The sequence below is a fragment of the Rhea americana genome, unplaced genomic scaffold, assembly GCF_003343005.1.
Source record: "Rhea americana isolate MKP2758 unplaced genomic scaffold, rheAme1 scaffold_2, whole genome shotgun sequence".
Classification (NCBI taxonomy): Eukaryota; Metazoa; Chordata; class Aves; order Rheiformes; family Rheidae; genus Rhea; species Rhea americana.
The window spans coordinates 14695429-14716354 of record NW_028186149.1 but is presented as its reverse complement, the minus strand read 5'-3'; the positions used below and the strand labels follow the sequence as shown (position 1 = coordinate 14716354).

The 20926-nt window shown below is 38.9% G+C and overlaps 1 protein-coding gene across 1 annotated transcript in view; it reads right to left on the bottom strand.

Moving 5' to 3' along the window:
- Positions 1 to 5391: 5391 nt before the first annotated feature.
- Positions 5392 to 20926, bottom strand: part of RPAP2 (RNA polymerase II associated protein 2) — a 42398-nt gene continuing 26863 nt past the window's right edge. The window contains exons 12-13 of the mRNA XM_085303563.1: positions 8981 to 9131; positions 5392 to 8398 (exon numbers count right to left, since the gene is read on the bottom strand). Of these exons, the coding sequence (XP_085159689.1) occupies positions 8984 to 9131 (148 nt within the window). The 3' untranslated portion in view covers positions 5392 to 8398; positions 8981 to 8983. The remainder of the gene's footprint in view (positions 8399 to 8980; positions 9132 to 20926) is intronic.

Genomic DNA, 20926 nt, shown 5'->3' with positions numbered 1-20926 from the left:
CGGCGGCGCGCGCTCCCGACGGGCCGGGCTCGGCGCTCCCCGGGGAGCAGGGGGTGCCGCCGGCGCCCCAGGCCGAGGCCTCGGGACGGGGTGGGAAGGCCGGTGAGGCGTGGGGCTGGGAAGAGGCGGCCCGGCCCAGGTCTGGAGAAGAGGGATGAGACAGGAGCGAAGTACAGAGAGGAACCAGGGTGGGGTAGGCGAGAACGTGGCTCCGAAAGTTGCACTATGTAGTTGTGAGTTTTTACTGAAAGGCTTTCAGTTGCACTGGGTATAGGAAAAACCTGATAGGGTAAAAAATAACTGAGATGATACACTGAAATCAGTACTTCTAAAAGCCTATGGCCCCTGGAAGCTGCATGTCTGTCTGTGCTGGCTCTCAGGCTGCGAGAGAGGGGCTACTCCTGGGCTAACCTGCGGGGAGCTTCCTTCCTCCCATCTGTAAAGGAAACAGGGATGTAGAGATCCGTATCTGGATGTCTGTTCTGCTGCAGTTTCCCCCCACCTCAACACTTCTCAGTGGGTTTATCAGCTTTATTGGTGGCTTTATCAGCTTTGCTTCAGGCACCATCACTCTTGAATACATTGGGTAGAGATGAACTAGGAAAAAAGCCAGCTTTTGACTCAAACTCCTTAAAATATAAATGATGTAACCCAGATCTGGTATTGCTCTCAGTCAGATCTTTACAGATCAGTGTTCAAGTACCAAAATTGGAGGCCAGTGTTTTACTTTTGAATCACCAGACAAAAACAAGGATGCTTCTTCCAGTGAAACCTGCACAGCAGCGTCATCTCGCCGTTGTATGTTGACAGGGAGCCGTCAGGGCTGCTAAGCACGCGCGCGTGTAGCTACGCTTTTAAATTTTAATCAGTCTGACTTCTTTTTTCCTTGTGTGCGATGACAAATTCTGAGCTGTAAAGACGAGGTGACAGCATCCTGCGAAGTGTGGTTGCTCCTGCGCTGAAACAGGACACCAGATGAAGTTAGAAACCAGCTCGCTGGCCTTAACCAGCTTTTCAGCAGGGAAACGGCTGCCCCCTGCTCCTGCACGTCCTTCTCTGCACAACGGCGTCCGGGTCCTTTTAGATAACTCGCAGCGTCGCTGCCGAGCCGAGTTACTAATACGCGGCGCCTCAGTGCGAGGCCTCCGTGGCCCCAGTCTTGCCCCGCAGCGCGCGGAGCCGGGAGAGCCGCGGGCCCTGCCGCAGGGCGCCGCGAAGCTGCGGACGAGTCGCCTCCGCGCCCTGCGCCCCAACACCTCTCTGTAGGGCCGGGCCGCCAGCGCCCCGCTGCTGCGGAGGCGCTGGGGAAGCGGCGGGACGCCGGGGCGCCGCTGCGGGCTGGCGGGCGGCCGAGGTCGCAGCCCGCGGGGCAGCCCGGCCCACGCTGCTGGTAGCGCTCGGGCAGACGCGGAGCCCCGTGTCGGCCCTGGAGCAAGGCTCCRTTTAGTTCAGAGAGACGAGTTTAACCGTAAGCTAATACAGAGAGTTGTTCAAATTCATCTCCTCTGCTTATGCGTACAGTAAGTAAGCATGAAAAGTAACTGCTAAATGTCACATGGTTTCTGAGGCGAGAACGGCTGCAGCAAGCTGAACACTTTTCAGATTCATTCTTTGGAAACAATTTGTGTGATTTCTGTTTTTCTTCAAGCGTGATTCTGTTTTTCTTCAGCACTGCTTGCTGCGCGGGGCGTGTGGTTTGACACGAAGCTTGTCAGTTTAGCATTTCGAGATTGTGAGTTTTTGAAGAGGGCACATCTGTGGTTATAGAAGAAAAACAAGATGCATCAGATGTTCAGTGTACAAAAAGGCAGAGCTTGGGAGGATCTCAGAAACGAATAGCTAGCAGAGATGACTTGTGTTTGACCCAGAGGCTAATATAGCTGTAAAGTTATTTTCAAAGTTTTCAAATGCCCTTTGGAAAAATWATCTTAATAAGGAAGAAACTATTTAACTACATTTCTACTTGTGAAACTTCTTTATAAGCCAATGATCTTAAGGAGCAAAAATATCTACTTTGCTTTTTATTTTTTTAATTTAGTGACAGCCAGCAGTTCACAACTTGAAGTTGCCACGGAAGAATGAACTCAGCAAAGCTTTTGAGGGGCACCTCTTCCCAAAACCAGAGCTCGAGATCTCTAGAGGAGGTATTTAATTATTAGGATAAAAAGTTTACTCCTATTTGTGTCAATATGAACTTTGTCATTTTTCTTTGAGCAGTAAAACTACTGTCCTTTGCAGAGCAGAAGAGAATGTAGAGACTAGAGCTTCGTCCCTCATCTTACTCTTTTAAACTGTTTTGAGGCTGCAGTGAGGGCCAAGAAGTAGTTAGGATGGTTGGACATTTGGCCGGTCTCTGTGCACGCAAGTATTCAACCAAGACAGGGTCCCATAGGATTGCAGGAGGGATATAGGCTCAGGCAGCTTTGTGTGCACATAAACTGTATGTAAAACTTCTTCAAAAGGAATCAACAGATGATGGAGTTGACAGAAAATGCTGCTTGCCTTTGCAGGCCCAATTAGCTTAATCAATCAACTGCATTGTTATCAGAAGGCCTTAATTTAATAATTTTAAACTTAATTTTTAATCTTTTTCTCTCTTTTGTAGAGGTAGGAATTCACCCTCTTTCTCCTGGCTGTGCAGGAAAATACAGCATACAAATATAACTCTACTTGCACTGTCACAGGGAAGCATTTTTAATGATGTATCAYGTGGTGGCTCTTGCTTCCAGATCATGTCATCAAACGGAAACATGCAGGCTTCTCTCACAAGAACTGTAGATATTCCTAAGTTAGTTTCTAAAACAGAATTCCTAAATTATGTTTTAATGCATCTATTGCCAGACAGAGTAAGATACCTATACTCTGAGCAACAGCCAGCCTTGCTGAATCATTACTAGCCAGAGATTTGCAGCCATTTATTCTATTTGTTAAATTAACAAATCAAAAGTGTCTGCAGCCGGCTTTCCTCTGATGGTGGATAGCGCCTGCAATACTGAGATGTTTACGGAAAATCCTGCTCAGTGGCAAATCCTGATTAGGAAACGTTATCATTTTTTGCATAATAGGTGAGATAGACATGCCTAACATATGGTTGCTATAAAATACCTTAGATGAGTCAGATCTTAGCTGGCAGCTGTAAGCAGGGTTGTTCTGGCTTCTAAGATAATACTATTTTTTTTTCTTTTACTACTGTACTGTTTAATTATATTAATCTGATTTGCAGACACTCCCGTTTGAGTAGAACAAAAAGGCAAGATTTATGATGTAAATCCTGATCTAGATGTTTGCAGCTGGTTAAAGCTGCTTGTAAAATCATCCAAACTCACTGTAGCGATGATTAATTCTAAATAATTGTAGGACTCTTATGAAATTGCTGATGTCCCACTCGAAGTGTTCAATTCAGTTTTATATCCCATGAAATCTAAGAGGCTAAAAAGTGTCAGAGATGACACTTAGCTGATGTAGTTTGTAATGGTACCGATCGATGTGGTTCGTAGTGGCACCATCTGCCTTGTTCTCTAATCTGTGGTGCAGCTCCTGCAGGTAATTACAGCTTGCAAAAAAATCTACTAAAGAATTTGCCTTTAAAGTGCAGGCTACYGAAACATTTTGGAGGACTGACTTTGAAGCAGGGAGTTCTCAAACTGATGATCTGTGATGGCCTTATCACCACTGCCACTCTGTGCTGTCCTTGGAAAGGGAGCTCTTTTGCTGGGGTATCGCATTAATATTGCCCATTTTCCAGGATTTGGACAGTTTAAAAAGGCTTGTACTAGTTTCATACTTTTATTCTTGMCAATTCTTGCTATTTTGGGCTAGTTATGTCTATTTTGTTTCAAAACTCCAGTTTGCTCTTGCTCCTTGCTCTATGGCTGCACGCAGCTGGGGGAGGGAGGTGGTGATGGGGTTGTGGTGGGGTGACTAATGACCTGCCTCAGATCAGGTGTTGAGGCAATGACTGCTTTCACTTGCTTTTTTGAAACCAGAGTGCTTCAACAACGGCCACTGGAAGACATAGGCTTCCAGCTCTCGCTCCCCCCAAATCCTGGCTAGCCCCACAAATGCCACAGGTCACCGTTGACAGGTTCTTCCAGGCAGCCCAACTCCTGTGGTGCTGCCTGAAGCCTGTGCACAGAAGTGGCTCTGAGGGGAAGGAGCACAYGGCGAGGGGAAAGCTCTAGCACAACTACTTCTGCCTTTGCTCGTGGAAGGCGCACCTACTTCCTCTGACTCTGAGCAGAGGAGGACGGGCTGTCAGGTGGTAGAGACATGCAGTTGAGAAACACAGAGGGTTTTACAAGTGCCTAGCCCGGCCTTATATACCATCTGCCACTTACGGAAACTTAAGACTTTCCAAAGAGAGGCTCATGCTGTGTTTTCAATATTTAATGATCACTGGAAATGACAATTCACCATTACATGTTACCCCAGTGAGAACAAGCTGAACTCCACCCACAGTACTGGATGCTCTTAAGCCATTGCAGAAATAAACAGTAAGTATGGAAAGCTTATGGGCAAAGTCTGGAACTAGAGTGTAACCTCCTGAAAGTACTTTCAACACTGCCATTAATCTTTTCCTAAATATACCCATTCACATTTTGGTTGTAACTCTTATAGGTTAAGGAAAAAGTCTATGTGAAACAGTTGTAAACTGAAAAAACAGTCATCAAAATAAATGAATGATAGGATCACATGGCTTAGAAATTTCCTGCTCTGTATTTAGCTTTGTGCCATGCTTTATTACCAAATATTTTATCTAGGGCTACCCAGTGTACTATGGTAAAAGCCCTTTGATTTATGTCTGCTTTATTTCTGCCAACAGGAAATAAGAGGAGAGGCATTAACACCCACTTCATACAGTGATCCAAGGTATGATTTGGAGAACCTAAGCTTAAGGACCTCAGTTCTCTCTGAAGTAGAGACAGGTAGGTAGTCACAGTTGGATATCTAAATTTAAAAGGTATGAATAGCACCTTCCACTTCTCTCTTCCCTTTTCTTCTCCCTGGTACAAGTCAGTTTTTCTTTTCTATTCAACTGTTAAAAGCCAGCTCAGACATAATGTCCAGCTGTACTGCTTCATCCTCTCTTGCATTTTGTAGAGGCCATGTTCCTCCGAGGTAGGGGAAGAGGGGTAGGACTCTCAGATTCAGCAGCAAGATTTGCAGGACAGCCTCGTTAGCTCAGCAGGCTTGGTCAACAGGCATGAGGAAGGAGTGCTGGTAGTGAAGGGCTCTGTGCTAGAAGAAGTGGTATTAAAAAGCACAGTATTTACTCTGATGGTATTTACAGGGTCTTCAACTGAACTTTGGTGTGGAAATAGACACACAAGCTTTTCCTTCACCCCCTTGGGCAGCACAAAAGACTGATTTGAATAACTTAAGAACTGCTGGTTTTCTTTGTAAATGTGCTTTTATTAACATTGTTCTCTGAGAGTACTTTGTTGTATCTATAGAAAACTCTAAGAAACCTGTATCTGTACCATGCAGGTGTATTACACACACTACTCCTTTGATGCTCAGAAGCTGCAGCAGCATGAAGCAGGCTTTGCTTTAAGCTTTAAACAAAGCATTATTCTGTTCTTTACTCATTACATATGCTGAGGAAAAAAACCCAAACAACCTGGAGAAGCTGATTTTTCTGCTATTACAAGAAACCATATCATACCATATTTGGTTGCTACAGGCTCCCTGCCAGACAAGCTTGGAGACGTCATGTGGTCACTGCAATAGGTTACACTTTTATGATTCTTTCAATCTAAGTCAGGTGCGATGGCTTTGCCACGTCCTTGCCCCTTCTGTGGTGCTGTTCAGAAAGGGCTTAGGTCCAGGTGCCCTAAGCCCCAAAAGAGTAATGGCCCACACTCCTGCAGCTTACGAGCAAGGCACTGAAATTCAGCCCATCTGAGATAAGGCCCAAACCCACCACTGAGCTGGGTGTCACCTGTTCTCACCCACTAAGCTAACATGGGAAGGAAAAACAGTAAGCACAGCAGCAAGGCCATGAGGAAACAAACTGCCTGCAAACATTAACCAAAATGAAAAAAGAATAAATAAATTGTGGGCAGAGAGAGTAAAATCTGTTAAAGGACAGATAGTTGTGGAAGAAACTAAATTCATATATGAGGGCTAGATTTGAAAGTTTCTACCTAGTTAAGCTGTTACAAAATATGCTCATAAGAAAACTGGATGAATGCACTTGTCTTCAGATGCTCGAGTCRTGCTCTTTGCAGAACAGGTTAAGGCTGTCAGTACAAGAGTCTTTCTGCATAAGTCTACAGCTTTTCTGCTGTTGAGAAGTAATGGGCATAGTTACACTTTCTGCATTTACTGACATATTTTAATCAAGTCTAAGGGAGATGGATCATTAAAAGTAAGTGAAGAATATTTCCAGCATATTGTAAAAGTCTCCTGGACTGCTGAAAAAGGTGGTGGAAGAAGAAAGGCTATTCTTTTTCCCTCAGGGCAAGGAAAAGAAGTGAGCTTACAGCACAGCAGCCAAGGAGGAGAGGTAAAAATCATGGAAACTTTACTTTTTTTGAGCTGCTTAAGGCAGACAGTGAAAGCAGCTACAGTGAAGCCCAATAAGGAGGTCTTTCGGCCTGTGACCTATTCACTTGTATTAAAAGCTCAAATGTTTCCAATACAGTAAACGCTGAAGAGTGAGCCTAAAAATAACTAACAAAATCACACCACTAAGCTGACAGGAAATGTAAAAGCTTTTCATATGAGAGCAGAAGCAGATGAACCACAGTCCTAGTCCTAGCATGATGTACGCTTGTGACTCCTCCTAAGTGTGGTCAGTACAGCAGCATTGTCATGGGGCAGCTGTAGTCTTTATGCCTCAAGTAAACTGATGCATGGAACACAACAGTAGTTGTGAATTTACAGCAAGGTAGTAAATAAAAGAAATCCCGATATATTCAATTTCGTAAATTAGAAGCAGATATAAATTTATGTTTTGCTCAAGGCATCTTACCCATTACTCAGTCTTCTGTAAGCTTATCTTTTGGTGAGGTCTTGTCCTTTCTTTGCATATGTATCCAAGTAAGAAGTTTTCCATCACAGTACAAAACAATGCATCTTCTACTTAGATTACCTCATGCATTCTTATGAATTTGACATCAGACATACTGTGATGGGTACTTTTTTTCCCCTATTACATACTTATAAAAATATACAGCTTTAACTCTGCATTAAGGTCTTCCTCATTCTAAAYGATTGCTTTTACAGGTTAAACGGAATGTAACTTCCCATTACAAGGTGAGTTAGGAGAAGGCATGCATCCCCTGAGTAAGCTCTACTGTACAGTGCAGCTTCCATGGACAAATCTGCACAGACGTATTTGTGGGGAAATCAACACATTTATCTCAATTACCATAAAGGAATTACCCAGCAATAAACTAATTATGTGGAGAGTTCCCTTTTGGTATCCAATTACAGAAACAAGACAAAAGAAATTAATTCTTTGTTCCTAAATGGAGCTGGTAAGTCCTGGTAAGTGTGGCTTCAGTCTTAACTAGTGATGGTGTTTACTGCAGACTAAGCACTGTCAGAACTTTCCTCTCAAGCCTGTCAAGGGCTTGAAAAAAGTTAGTGTGCTATGAACTGAGAACTATACAATACACCATCTTACAACATCACTAAGAATTACAAGTGGATTAATTTTAAAGGGCGTTTTCTAATTATTTATAATAGGGACAAGTCCAAACATTCTCAATCTAAACAAAACAACTGTTGTAAATGAAATGACATCCAAAAATCAAAAATCAAATTTTCTGTTACTAAAAAAAGTATTTTAAAGCCGAAAGTACTAACAATAAAAAAAAAAAAAAAAAAAAAAAAAAAAAAAAAAGTTGTGCACAAGTTCAAAAGATCACCCTTTCTCTTAGAAGTAGCACATTAACAGGCTATAGTCCAGATATCTTTGGATACTGTCTTCATCATTCTTGGAGAATACTTTTTCATGCACTGAGTCAACAGGAAAGACGCCAGCAGCAGTGTCCTTAGCCCTCCAGGCTGACATTCATTTTTCTTTTCTTTCCCCAGTTCCTGTAGGAAAATTTTGACTGAAAATTTGCAAGGCTCAAAAACCTTCTCCCCCTCCCCAACCATAAAACCAAGCCCCATTCTACTGCTTTTAAACTGACAGTTTTCAGACCATTCAAATCTTAACCAGTCTTTATGCATACCCTGAACAAGTGCTGTTTTATTCAGCTTCTCTGAAAGATGTCAAGATTCTTATTCACAGGAAAGAAACGAAAACGCAAAAATGCAAGAAGTACAATCAATACTTAATTTCATTTTTGATTAAAAAAAAAGTCCCAACAATTGAAGATGTTTTATTGTTCTCCACACCACCATTTCGGACAGCAGGAGATGTTAAGATGTCCATCTTGTTCTGTGGAAACAAGAGTGTGATCAGTAATATTAATAAATTAATTAATTATATACCATAATGGTGTATCCAGTATAAATAAGGCATTTGCTTTTGTTTTTTCAGTCTATCCAGACGGTGAAGTGTAATCATAGTATTATGCAAAAAAGCTTTTAACATTTCAYTGTGTATATTGAAGACTAAAAATAACAATCTTTTTAATAAAAAACAAAGCTGCTGAGACTTTGTTGTTGTAGTCACACAAAAGTTCTTTTTTGTTTTCCTTAAGTCCTAATAGAACTTGAGCAAATGTTCCTCACAAAATTGCGGTGAACCAACTATGTATTATCAGAAGATTAAAGTGATAAGTAATAAGTAGCTGGCATTTACTGTAAATGACAAAACGATGACACTAATTTCCATACTATATATATTTCTTCACTTTAAAACTTACTTTACACATTTTCAGCTCTGGCTGATATGATCTGTAGTTACAGTGCATGCTTATGAAACACTGAAAAATAAATTCCTTGTTAACTGGCTTAGTTTTATGAAATGCAAAATTCACATTAAATATGAAAATATTAGATATTTAAATTGACTTACCACTCAGGTTAAGCTGTCCTTTCTAAATATTCTCATTAAACTTTCAAGATCTTCATTTTTGAAATGCAGCTCTTCTAGCAATGTAGACAGGAACTGTGTATACATTGGGCTCTTCTGAGTATTTTTGAAAATTGGTATAACTTGTGACAATCTGGAAAAGAAAAAAAAAATATTTAATACAGAAAAGAGAATTTTCAGCAGCAGAGGTAAAAAGCAAGAAATTAAGATTTAGTGAAACTAAAGGAAAGCTTAATTAGGAAGACTAGGCTAGTAGTTTGTATGCCTTTAATTAGTTGTTTATTGGTGTTATTTAACACAGGCAAACAATTTTCAGAAAAAAATATCCAAAATGTTTATATAAATACATATAAAAAAGGAAAGGTATCGATGTTATTGTCATCTTTTCATCTTTACCAAAAAGTTCCTAGACATTCCTCTTGTAAAAGCTGTATTGTTGTTTGTATGAATAAAATAGAGTTTATAAGCTTTTTACATTTTAAAGCACCCGATAAGAATATTTTAACTGCAGATTCGTAACAAGGTTCCTTTATAGTTGTTGTGCTTAACCATAAAGTCTTATACACTATCAGTTTTCATAAAGATATATAATAGGGTCCACTTGCTTGGAGGAGCCTTCCTTGCATTGTATCACAAAGATGGTTAGACAGCGAATTAGTTTTGTTTTTAAGCCAAGATTTCTCCAAACACATGGAAGCTTCTGAAAGAATAATAACCTGAAATATCTCTATTTGATGCCCAAGGGTGCAGAAAACATTAATGAATCTCTCAAAAACTGAGGACCAATRTGAATGAGTAATCTGAGCAATGCAATTCCCTAGTTTGACAGCATGTATCTTAAAACCATATGAATTATAATTCTTACAACACTGAACTGTTTATAAGTAGGCTTTAATAATGCCAAACAGACTATCAAATAGAAACAATCTTTTGGCAAGCAGAACAAAATTAATTTGATCTTGAAGTTTTTATATGGGTTGCTAAGCTTCAGTTTTACCGGTGATATTGTATCAAAGACTTGCTGTAGTCAAACTATTCTGTTTTGGTAACAAAAGTGTTTAAAGAAGTCTCGGAGTGACTAGAGTCTCAAAGAGAGTGCTGCAGAAAAATAAGAACCAAAGAGGGAAAAAAGTTTTATTACTTAATTTAGTCAGTCAAGTTTAGCTTTAGAATTCTACAATACTTTTCAGATGGCCTGTCAAATTATGCTCTTTATCAACAACATTTTACAGAAAATCTTCCATTTGGGCCTGATGTTCTGAGCTGCTGAGCAGAACAGAGTTCATCCAGTTTCCACTGATTTTAAAACTTAAAATGAATGGAAGCTGAAAGTGGTTACTAACAAGAAGAATAAAATATTTGCATGAGAACAGGCAGTGGAAATAAATAGGGGATTACTGTACATTCCCCAGGCAGAATGTTGTTCCTTATCTGAAATAATGCAAACTGCAAGGCACGCATTACTGTATATCGCATTTAGTTCCAGACTCAATGGTAAGAGCAGCAAAAGGCATCATCTTTCAGGCATCCAAGAACAAGCATACGTAGTGCTCTGATCGGAAGGAGCTATCACCATGCAGATTACCAAAGATATCCATTTGGAGAGTAGCGGAAATGCTGAACTATCAATTTTCACGGGTTCTTTAATTTTAGCCTAAAGATATTTTTGTCAAAAAGCTGTTTCTTTTTCTCATAACAGGATTGTAAAAATATTGCAATTAAGATAGTAATGGCTGAATCTACTTCCTATTCACAAATATTAAAAACTATCTTTAATTAACAAAATCAAATATTAAAGCTTCCACTGAATGTTAGGTCACTTCAGCACGTTACTGACCAGATCAATTAACAAGAACTCATATCCCAACATTTACTTAGTCTCAAATACTATATTTGCACAGATAACTAGTGTCTTTGACACACTATGGGAAATAGATTTTACAGTGTGTGTGTGAAATGATGTACTTTTAATAAGCAGCTCAAGGTAGTCTACAGCTTCCTAAAAATCTCACAGCTCATACAGCCTTTAACCAAGTAACAACTGAGATTAACCTCCCTGCATCTGCTGGTACAGTATTAAGAGCATCTCCATTTGGAAAAAGCTGAATATTCGAGAAGGTTCTTTTAAATTAAGCAAAGTAGTGGTAGAATACAAGCAAAGGATCACACAAGACATAGTAAATACTGTTCCTTATACAAAAACAAGCCTTTCTTAAAAAAAATCTTGATCAAAAGACTTAAATAATTTTCCATTTTGGGGGGGATTCTTTTTCGGTATATCCAGTTAGCTGAGCGCGCGGGCTAGCAAACGCCGACACGAGGCGAGAAGGGCTTTGGGAGCGGCGCAAAGCAGGGGCAGGGCGCGGCGAGCCCCGGCCTCGCGGCCGAGGCCTGCTGCAGCAGCGCTCGGCTCGCGCGGGACGGACGCACCCGCGGGTGGACGGCGCTTTTCAGGCGGAGGCCCCCAGGTTTTGTCTTGCGCTCCACGACAGCTACGCGGAAGCTGTTTCTTCCGCGGCGAGAAGCACAAGCGGTGCTACGCACCCGGCAAGGCCGAGCGCCTCCGACGGCGGCTGCCACGCGGGGGGCGGCTTTGCCGCGGGAAGCCGAAGCAGGAGCAGCAGCGCGAGCGCGGGCAGAAGCGCCGCTATGCAGAGGGTTGGTCTGGAGACGAGGATGGTGGGGACGGATCGGGAGCCGCGTTGTCACTCGTCTTCAAGGCACCCTTATCGGGATTAGATAGGGCATATACGAAAAGCAACTGGTGGCACAAACAGTCATGACTTCCTGAGTGCTGGTGCCAGGAGGTTGTAATATTGCAAAACGCTATCTCTGCAATGTAGATTTACATGCACTATTTTACCCCAATCTTCTTCCTCCTGCCTTTGCTTTACAAAGTAATAAAGATGCTATCTTTTAAATGAGCAGAAAAGCTTGTGCACAGTTTTAACTATAGTTTACTAAAACTAAAATCTTTATGCCATGAAGCTCGCATGCTTTTTTTTTTTTTTAATATATTTTTGGAACTGCAATTTCTGAAATTATATAGCCTCATGAACTATAGCTATGTCCCAACAGGCCCTGTTTAAGGCACTGTCTAAAGAATAGCTATTATAGACCCCATTAAGGAAAAAAAAGGGTATTCCTGTTGTCACAGACACTGCCAGACACTAAATATTGAAGAACAAACTTAAGAAAACAAACCAAAATCTTCTGGTTTTAGCTCTGGATCAATATTTTTGCTCACCAAACTTTGTTTAAAAATTAGTCAAGCTGCTAATTATCTGATAAGCAGGAGAAAAAATTAAAATATAATTTCAAAGAGGMGTATGTTAGTTTCTAGTAACTTTTTGAAAATTGGCTCTAGAGGGGACAGTGTTAAACATTTATGAATGTATGTAAAAACACTTCAGCACTGAAAAAGTGTCCTTTTGGCATTTAAATGATGCTTGAATTTGTAATTTGTGAGGTGGTTACCCACAGGTACTTTTCCACTTTTAAATGGCTGCTTGAACAGAAGCAGGAGCTCTCGTCTGCAATGGGAGCAAGCATAAGTTGCTAGTTTAAGCTCAGCAGTATGTTTCATGCTCTTACTAATGCTGGTCCAACAYGTATTTGAGATACTCCACTAGACAGAGCTGTATCAGGCAAGCTACAGTATGCTAAAGATGCATTAAAGGCTGTGGTCTCCTTCTTGCATGAAGTTCTAATTCTAACTGAAATAAACCATAATTGTATGCAAATAAGCCAGAACAATATTTGGAAACGGTACCTTAATGTCACTGAAAGGTGCAATGACCCTAGCTCTGAAAAAATTATTACAATTAATTCAACTTAATAGCATACAAGATTTCAATTCAAGGCTCGTGGAACTGCCATAAAATTCTGTAGCATCTTTAAAAAGAAAAGATAGAATATAAAATAGGATACTTGGGATGGGAGCAATAATAACTGGTTACTGCAAGAATGAAAATATACACACACACATACACACAAATTCTGCTTTTTGGTTACTTACTTTCCCATGTTGCAAAATTAATGTGGAGCAAATTTTCGAGGGCAAACTTAAATTAGAAAAGGTAAAGGATCAAGTGATTTTAAAAAAATTGTCACCTATAGAAGCACTCAAACATAAATGTTACTGTCCAAACTTATACACCTATGCTTCAAAGGTTGCCCTCAGCACACTGTTAAAAGGAAACTTTCATGCTCAGTTCATGGAAAAGTAGTACAGCATGATCAGGCTTCATGAAACAGTGTCGTTTCCTGCACACCCACTTATACCATATGGTAAACAGGTCTTTGCAAAGTTTGAAAAGTGTTAAAAATGTCAACCTGTATCTGAGTGATAAAACTCTCATTTGCTGGCTATTTCACATATGCTACACGTAAAAAAAACAACCAAACAAAAAAGGAATTAATGGGAAGACCAATGAATTAGTGCCAAGCTATTAAATGACATCTGGCTATCACAAGTGTTTACATAGTTTCAGTGCTTAAACTCAAGACCCAATCTTTCTATGAATAGTCTTCTTACAAAAACATTTGACAAGTACTGTTAGAAGTCCGACCTAAATTAAAACATTTTTAAAATCAGTAGCATTACATGAAATATATTTCATAAACTGATATATTTTGTGTGCAGCCTGTTCTCAGACCTACATATACCTTAACCAAGACAGCAGAACACATTCAGAAAACATGATGGTGATGTTTTCATGCAGTTAAAAGCACGAATCAGCACCTCCTATCCAACGATGTGAACAGGCATCCTAAAACAACTAACTGCRTAGCCTTCTACTCCTCAGAGACTGGACCCCAGAAAACCTTTCTGGACTTCTTATTTAAAATGAGTTCTGTATCCCCTCTGAAAAAAGTTACATTTTTCAAAGCAACCAGTGTGATATTGCCCAGTTAGAGATCTCTGAAATAAAGTCCTGGGAACAGTGGTAAGAACATACAAGAGCTGGACTCCTTTCCAGCCTCCAACGTGATCATTTAAAATTACAGGAAAATTGCTGAGAACTGGAATGTATAGAAATTTACCTAGTGTTGTGCAAAACATTTCTATAGTCATGAGCAAACCCCGTATGTCTATTATCACAAAAGTTAACAATCAGTTCCTATTGCAATAAAAGTAAGCATTTGCCTATCTCTTTCTAAAGGCAGAAGCTTTAAAAATAAAAATCATTGACTGTGGTTAAACCTGTGAATATGAACATGATTGTTTCAATTCTTTACCTTGTTTGCCATGCTTGAAATGCAAACAAGAACAGAATTCTAAAACCAAATAAAGAAAGGTAAGCGCCAACTGTCTTTCCACAGAAAACTTTGGAATTCCAAACAAATATAAATATTTTTGCTACTTATAAGCATTCAAGCATCATGAATCACACTACATCATCATAACATTAAAATTCTTTTTCTTTTAAATTCTCTCTCTTTAAATTCTAGTTTTTGTTTTAGGTGTTTAAGACTTCTTTTTTAAGATCATCATAACCAGGATGACTGATACGTATTTTTCTGTGAGAGTGAGGGATTCTCACTAATGATCATAAAAGTTTCTTGAACATTCATTTCCTGAAATCAGAACATGGAAACAAAGCAAGAGGTAGCGCTTTTTTTTTTTTTTTTTYTMATTCTCAAAAAATATAGCCACAGATATGCTGCAGGGAAGGTGCCAATAAGCTTCCGGTTGAGGTGCCATCAGTAGTCTCTTGCTAAGGAGGAATACAAGGGAAATTTTCTTTTGCTATCTTTGCAGTTACAAATTGGACTGTGAGAGAACTATCAGATTCCTCATAGCCATCTCATAAGCATTTTACCTGAACGTCTGGAAACAGCCTATTTACACTTAACAGAAAAAAATGAAGGCGCATACACATCTTCAACATCAGGTCAAATGAATCACATCTTTAACATCAGGTCAGATGATTTAACAGAGCTATTAAAAGTTCTGCAGGAATAACCAGCCATTACAGCAAGGTGCTAACTTAAAGCTCTACAGCACGTTTGTTCCATTGCTACAACGTAAGATCATTTCACCTTGTCAACAAGGACTGATTTAGGAGAAATAATGATAAAAATTGAAGAAATGTAACTGTGCAGGAAAGACTCCAGAGTGCCAGTTTCCAGTCAAGTACTGCAATAAAGCATTAAACAGAACGTGATCTGAATATAAAAAACCAAAAACAAAAAACAAAAAAGAAAAAAAAAAAGAAAAACTAAAAATTAAACGTCTTCTAGGATATCACCTATACTCAAACACAAATGGAAAATATTTTGATGGCAACTCTACATCAAAGCGCATTGCTGGGATCTGGCATGGACTCTTTAGTTATCCATTGCTCTTTTTGCACATGTGACAACTTGGTTGTAGAAGCAGAGTAGCTCATGTAAATCCATAAATGAGGACTCCCTCGTTGTGCAGGCTGCTAAGAGCCATCATTTCAGCCTTTTCTGTACTTGGTGCTTTCCCAGCCATCCTCATCTCTACTTTTCTGTGTTGGGCTGAGTTAGCCTCACTATACAGACACACAAATCTATTTGAGAGCTTAAAGTTACAAAAACAAACAAAATCTCTTTCTCAAGACTAGGATATCAGTGTATCAGATATAGTTGAATGTCTTAATTTAACAATTTGATGCCTGTGAAACATCATCATTGTTTTACGGACATAAGTCTTTACTTCAAAAGCAGGGAATATCATCATCATGGGTGTCACGGACAATGGAAAGTTGATTTAGAAGAAGAGAATTTAGAAGTCCGTCAAATTTCCATTCAAAAACTACACTTGAAAGACTACTATGTGTGTCACATATTTAGAAAAAGAAGTCATGAACGTAGGACGCCGGTTATCGTTTTTATGAATTAATCAAGACATAGCAGGAAAACATTACGAGGCCACAAAAGCACAGGACTTCCCACTTCTTTCTTCCCTCACAATTTGTGGAAACAGTATTACCTAAATATTGACTGCTCTTGGGGTTTATAGGGAACATTAACAGACTCCTCCCTACTCTGCACCTATTGTTACAGTCAATTTATGAGGCAATTTATGAGGTCTCTGCTTTGCCTGCTTTTACGAGGTGTAAAGGATGGGAACAAGGGAGCTGAGCAAAGCYGGCCCCGCGCAGCGGTTCAGCTGCAGCGGGGCAGGAGAGGGAGCGTTCCTCACACTGGCACCAGGGACGCCTGCTGAAAAGGCGGCAGCCGAGGAGCCCAGAACAAGCCCTYGGCGCCGGGCAGGCTGCTGGCCGAGCGGAGCGTATCGCACCGCCGCTTGGACCAGGGCTGCGTTACAGGGACGGTACCGAGGAGGAAGCCGCCGTCAGCACACGCGCCCCTGAAGTTGTTTCAGTAGCACAAGGTACTCTCATTTCCGTAGTAGCCCAAGACTCCTTCAGCAGCTCTATACAGGAAACTTTTATAGAATACAATCTTGGATTCTGTTTCAATTACATTTCTTTTAAGGTGGCCTCCACAGCAACCGATTAAACACAAGTAAYTGTTTTCTTTAAGAAAATAAATAGCTAGGCTCAAGCCATTGAAATAGATGTGCATTGCAGCCTGCAGAGCATCTGCCTGTACCTATAGATGCTGGAGGATGCCGTATAGATCCATCACGCGTTATTGGGGTAAACTGAAACACTTGCAGTGTTCATCCCGTTCACTAGTCCCTACGGAAGGACGCGCAAACATATTGACACAATAAATCAAAACATGACTGCAATTCTGAATTTTCTCCTAAATATATTGATAATTTGCTTAATTTGAAGTAGTGTCCCTCAGTTACCAGCGTATCACTGGTATAGCGTATCACTACACGCGACTAGAGACAGCAATTTTGTTATCAAAGTAACTTAAATCACAGCAGCTTTCACAAAAATTGCGTCTTAGTGTTAGGCATACTGCTATTGCATTGATAAATGTTTTCAATATAGTATAATCCAAAGTGGACATACGACCTTTCAGAATTTGCATTTAGAAAAATATTTAGATGCCTTTGAGTTATGTTAAAATATTACTTTCTCCCCTTACACTGCAATAGTTGGAGAATTTACTTTGCAGAAGAGAAATTCACAGAGCTTAGAGCAAAATGCATCCATCAAGCAAAAGTAAATATTGTCCAGAAAGTCAATCTGAGGCATAGTGTGAATGTCGTTGCAGGTTAAAGCTGCAATATCAGAGAGATTATATACATACATATATATAAAATCTTAGATATACCTAAGTGGTTATATAATCATACTGCATTAACGTACACTCAGAAATTGGAAAATGTTACATGCTTAACATGCAGTTTAGCTGTTATACTCACAATTTAATTTTAAAAAATGTATCTTATAACTTCAGTTTGAGTTTGGTTTAAAAAGCTTAACATTTCAAAAAACCCCCACAAATCCTTGTTGAAAGCAAAAGGCTGTCTCTAAAGTGAATGTTTTCCATTAGAACACATTAATATTTGACAGACTATCTTGAAATGGAAGCATCTAACTTACAAACAAGATGTAGAAGTATTTAAAGATACTTCTGGAATTTTCTATTTAATTACACATTACCAGTGTGTGTGTGGGGGGGAAGTAGTTACAATTAGTGCCATTTGCAGCTTTAGAATTAAAGCACTCCCTACCTGGGGCCTTTTGTTAGTATATCCTAGAGGTCAAAGGACAGAAGTTAGCATTCAAAGGCATTTTTCTTTAATTCTCCCAGATTTAGTCATATTTTCTTGGGTGAATAATAAAACAATCTAAAAGCCCACAATGTTAAATCATAACAACTCACAGAAATAAACAATTTTCTTACTGAGGGGGAAAAAGCTACTTCTGGTCTAGTTTTAAATATAGCCTGAAGATCTTATTCTTAGCATAAAGATGTAGCTGTAGCTAGAGTGCAACCTATGTCTTATTTATTATTTAACTTTCATTATTGTGTACTGACTTGTCCACAGAATCCAGCACAGACTCTTTAATCCTTTGATGGCAACCAAAGCTAAATTATTTATATTTAAAAAATTTTTGTCCACTACATTTAAATCAATGCTGCAAACACTGATTCAAAAATCAACAACTGGAATTCCTACATAATCCAAGTATGCTGCAAAACTGAAATTTCATTCAAAAATTAACTTTGCTCTTTGTTTCCACTACTGCCATTCTTTTTCCACATGCAGCTTCTACAAGTTCGTTTAAGAAAAATGTTCTCTTTGATACATGCTTAGGCAAACACTAAACAAGCCAGCCATATAACTTCAAAGATTCTGCAATGAAAAGATTTTATAATAAGGCTGCACTGATACAACAAATGCCAGAAAGGGAGGGAAGAAAACTAGAGCATCCTCATGACATTGTTTATAAAATGAATTACTGACCTAATGATGTAAATGGATTTTTTTTTTTAATAAGAAAGTGTCTTACCTGTCCTTCAACAAAGGTCAAATCTAGCTTAAGGAAACAAAGTAGAAGTCTAATGCAAAGGAACACACAAAATAAGTCTTAAAAATACACTACATGTTCAAGGAAACTACGGTCAAATATTTCCTCAAATGGTGTAGTCATCTGCTATGGACAACTGGTGCTTTTGGTCAGTTCTGGAACACCGTATACTTGAAGTCAATAGATCATATATATAAATTACTGAAAATGTAAATAAAAAAATGCCTCGATATTTAAAAAAGCATCTTAAACCATCAGTTCCCATAACATACTATTTTATCCCAGGTTACTGAATGATATAACACAGTTCTCTCAGAAAGCAACTGGAAAATGGCATTTCTTACTATTACCATCTTTCTGTTCCTTGAGGGTGACCAGTACTACATAAACATGACAGCAACAATTTCTACTGAACCAAGAAAGGTTTTAAAAGTTTACTGCTTTGTACACTTATTTTAACCTTTGCAATGCAAGCATCAACAGTGTTTCTTTTCACATAGTATCACTCCTATAATGTTCCTTCTGAGCTATTTTCTTGACTATATTTCAATAAATTCAGTTCCTTCCATAATAGTCCAGAAGAGGAATTATACATTTCAGAACATTCACCAAATGCAAAATAAGTGGTATAATTTTCTGCAAGTATTTGCCAGCTTTATGCTGTTCCCGTAATGCCAAGCCCTGCTGGCTTCATCAGATCCTGTGGGATCACTGTATTAGCCTGCCTAACGAGAAAGGTAACAACCAACACTCTGGAAATACTTTGATGTTACAATACAAAAATTCAAGGACACATGACTAGTTTAAAACTACTGTAATAGTATGCAATGCTTCAATTTGCCTTCTGTTTTAGAGATGCTTAGGAACTCTACTTTCAAACATTTATTTATTTTAAAACGTTCCATCTTTTTTATTAACACGTATGACTGCAGGATGTTTTTTTTTCAGAACCAAATCAGAGTATGGTACCCACTTCTATATTACTATTATTCCAATTTATTGCTAAAACACAAACAGACACAAAATATCAGAACGTATATTATATTGTGTGCCATTTAAAACCCTTACATTCATACAGGGAGTTGTTCCAAAAGGTTTCAATTTAACTTACTTATCTGCATAGAGCCAAGGCAATATAAAGTTCACAACAAACTCAGAAGAAATCACTATCAGCTGTCTCCTTCTAACAAATCAAGTTTCTTAGGTACACATTTCAAGGACAGACCTTGTTTAAAGAGCTCCATTTATTTGATATCTGTTTCCTGCCAACCAGCTGACAGATCAAAGGTACTTCTCAGTCCTACCATTTGTTCCCCCTTTTCCCTTTTCCCCCATCTTTTTCAACTCTGTTGAAATTTTGAATTTAATAAATTTTTAATTTATTTTAAAAAATGATTCTTTCATCCACTTCAATCTTCTATTCCTTACTTTTTAAGTGCCTCAAACATTTCCTGTGACACCTCTCAAGTATCGGAATCTACGCTACTGAAGTCCTTGCATCAGTTAGGTATGCGAAATTAAGCACAGGTAAAAGTCCTTGTTAAATTAAAAATGTGAAGATATAAGGTTTTGAGAACAYGAAACTTTTAAGTATTTTGTAAAATATACGTTGCTGTATAAATTATTGTGCTCATACAATGGGACAATTTAAATATCTAAAAGCTGCACTTATATACAGACCTGGCACACTTTATGAATTAAAAATTATTAACATACATCCATTTTTGCAATTGCTGCATTTTTTTTGCTGCTATATAGTGTAATCTATTCCCATCAATTCATTATCTCAATGATAAACAAAAAATGTTTTCAATAAAGAATAATTTAGACAAATATTATGTTACAGCTGGAACAGCTACAATGCAATATGCTCAGGTGGATTATTTGTCCATACTGACTATATAAATTGTGCTCACCTGTACTCAGTTACTATGGAAACCATGATCATAAAATTGACCACAGTTTAGCTTCAGAACTTTCTAACCATTGTAACTTGATTATCTACCTTTCAGTCCCATACAGAGATCAAACACCTGGAATATTGCAGCTGAGTAAAGAGATACACTGGGAATAGACTTGCTCTATGTCCAAAATTTTCTGTTTTAGAAGTTAAAGACCTCAATATTTTCCTGCTTACATTTAACAATTTTGAAAACAATAGCAGTTTTGGACCTCTCAGAAGGAGATTCTTAAAAATCCCCCCAAATTAAAGATTATTAACCACTTTTCCCTAGATAGATGGCCCTCCACAGGTTAAAAAAAAAAAAAAAAAATCTTAAAAAGAGCCTTTTTCTGCTTAATTGCTTTATTCCTGGATCTATCACTGATTGGCTGCATGATGTCCAGTAAATCACTGCACTACTTTTAATCTCCATTTCACAGTCTACAATCAAGAATACTACTAACTCCCATTTGTGAAGGCACACCTGGGCTTAACGCATACCTGAAAAAAGCTGAATATACAATAAAGTTTGTTTCTCAAGTAACCCTTATC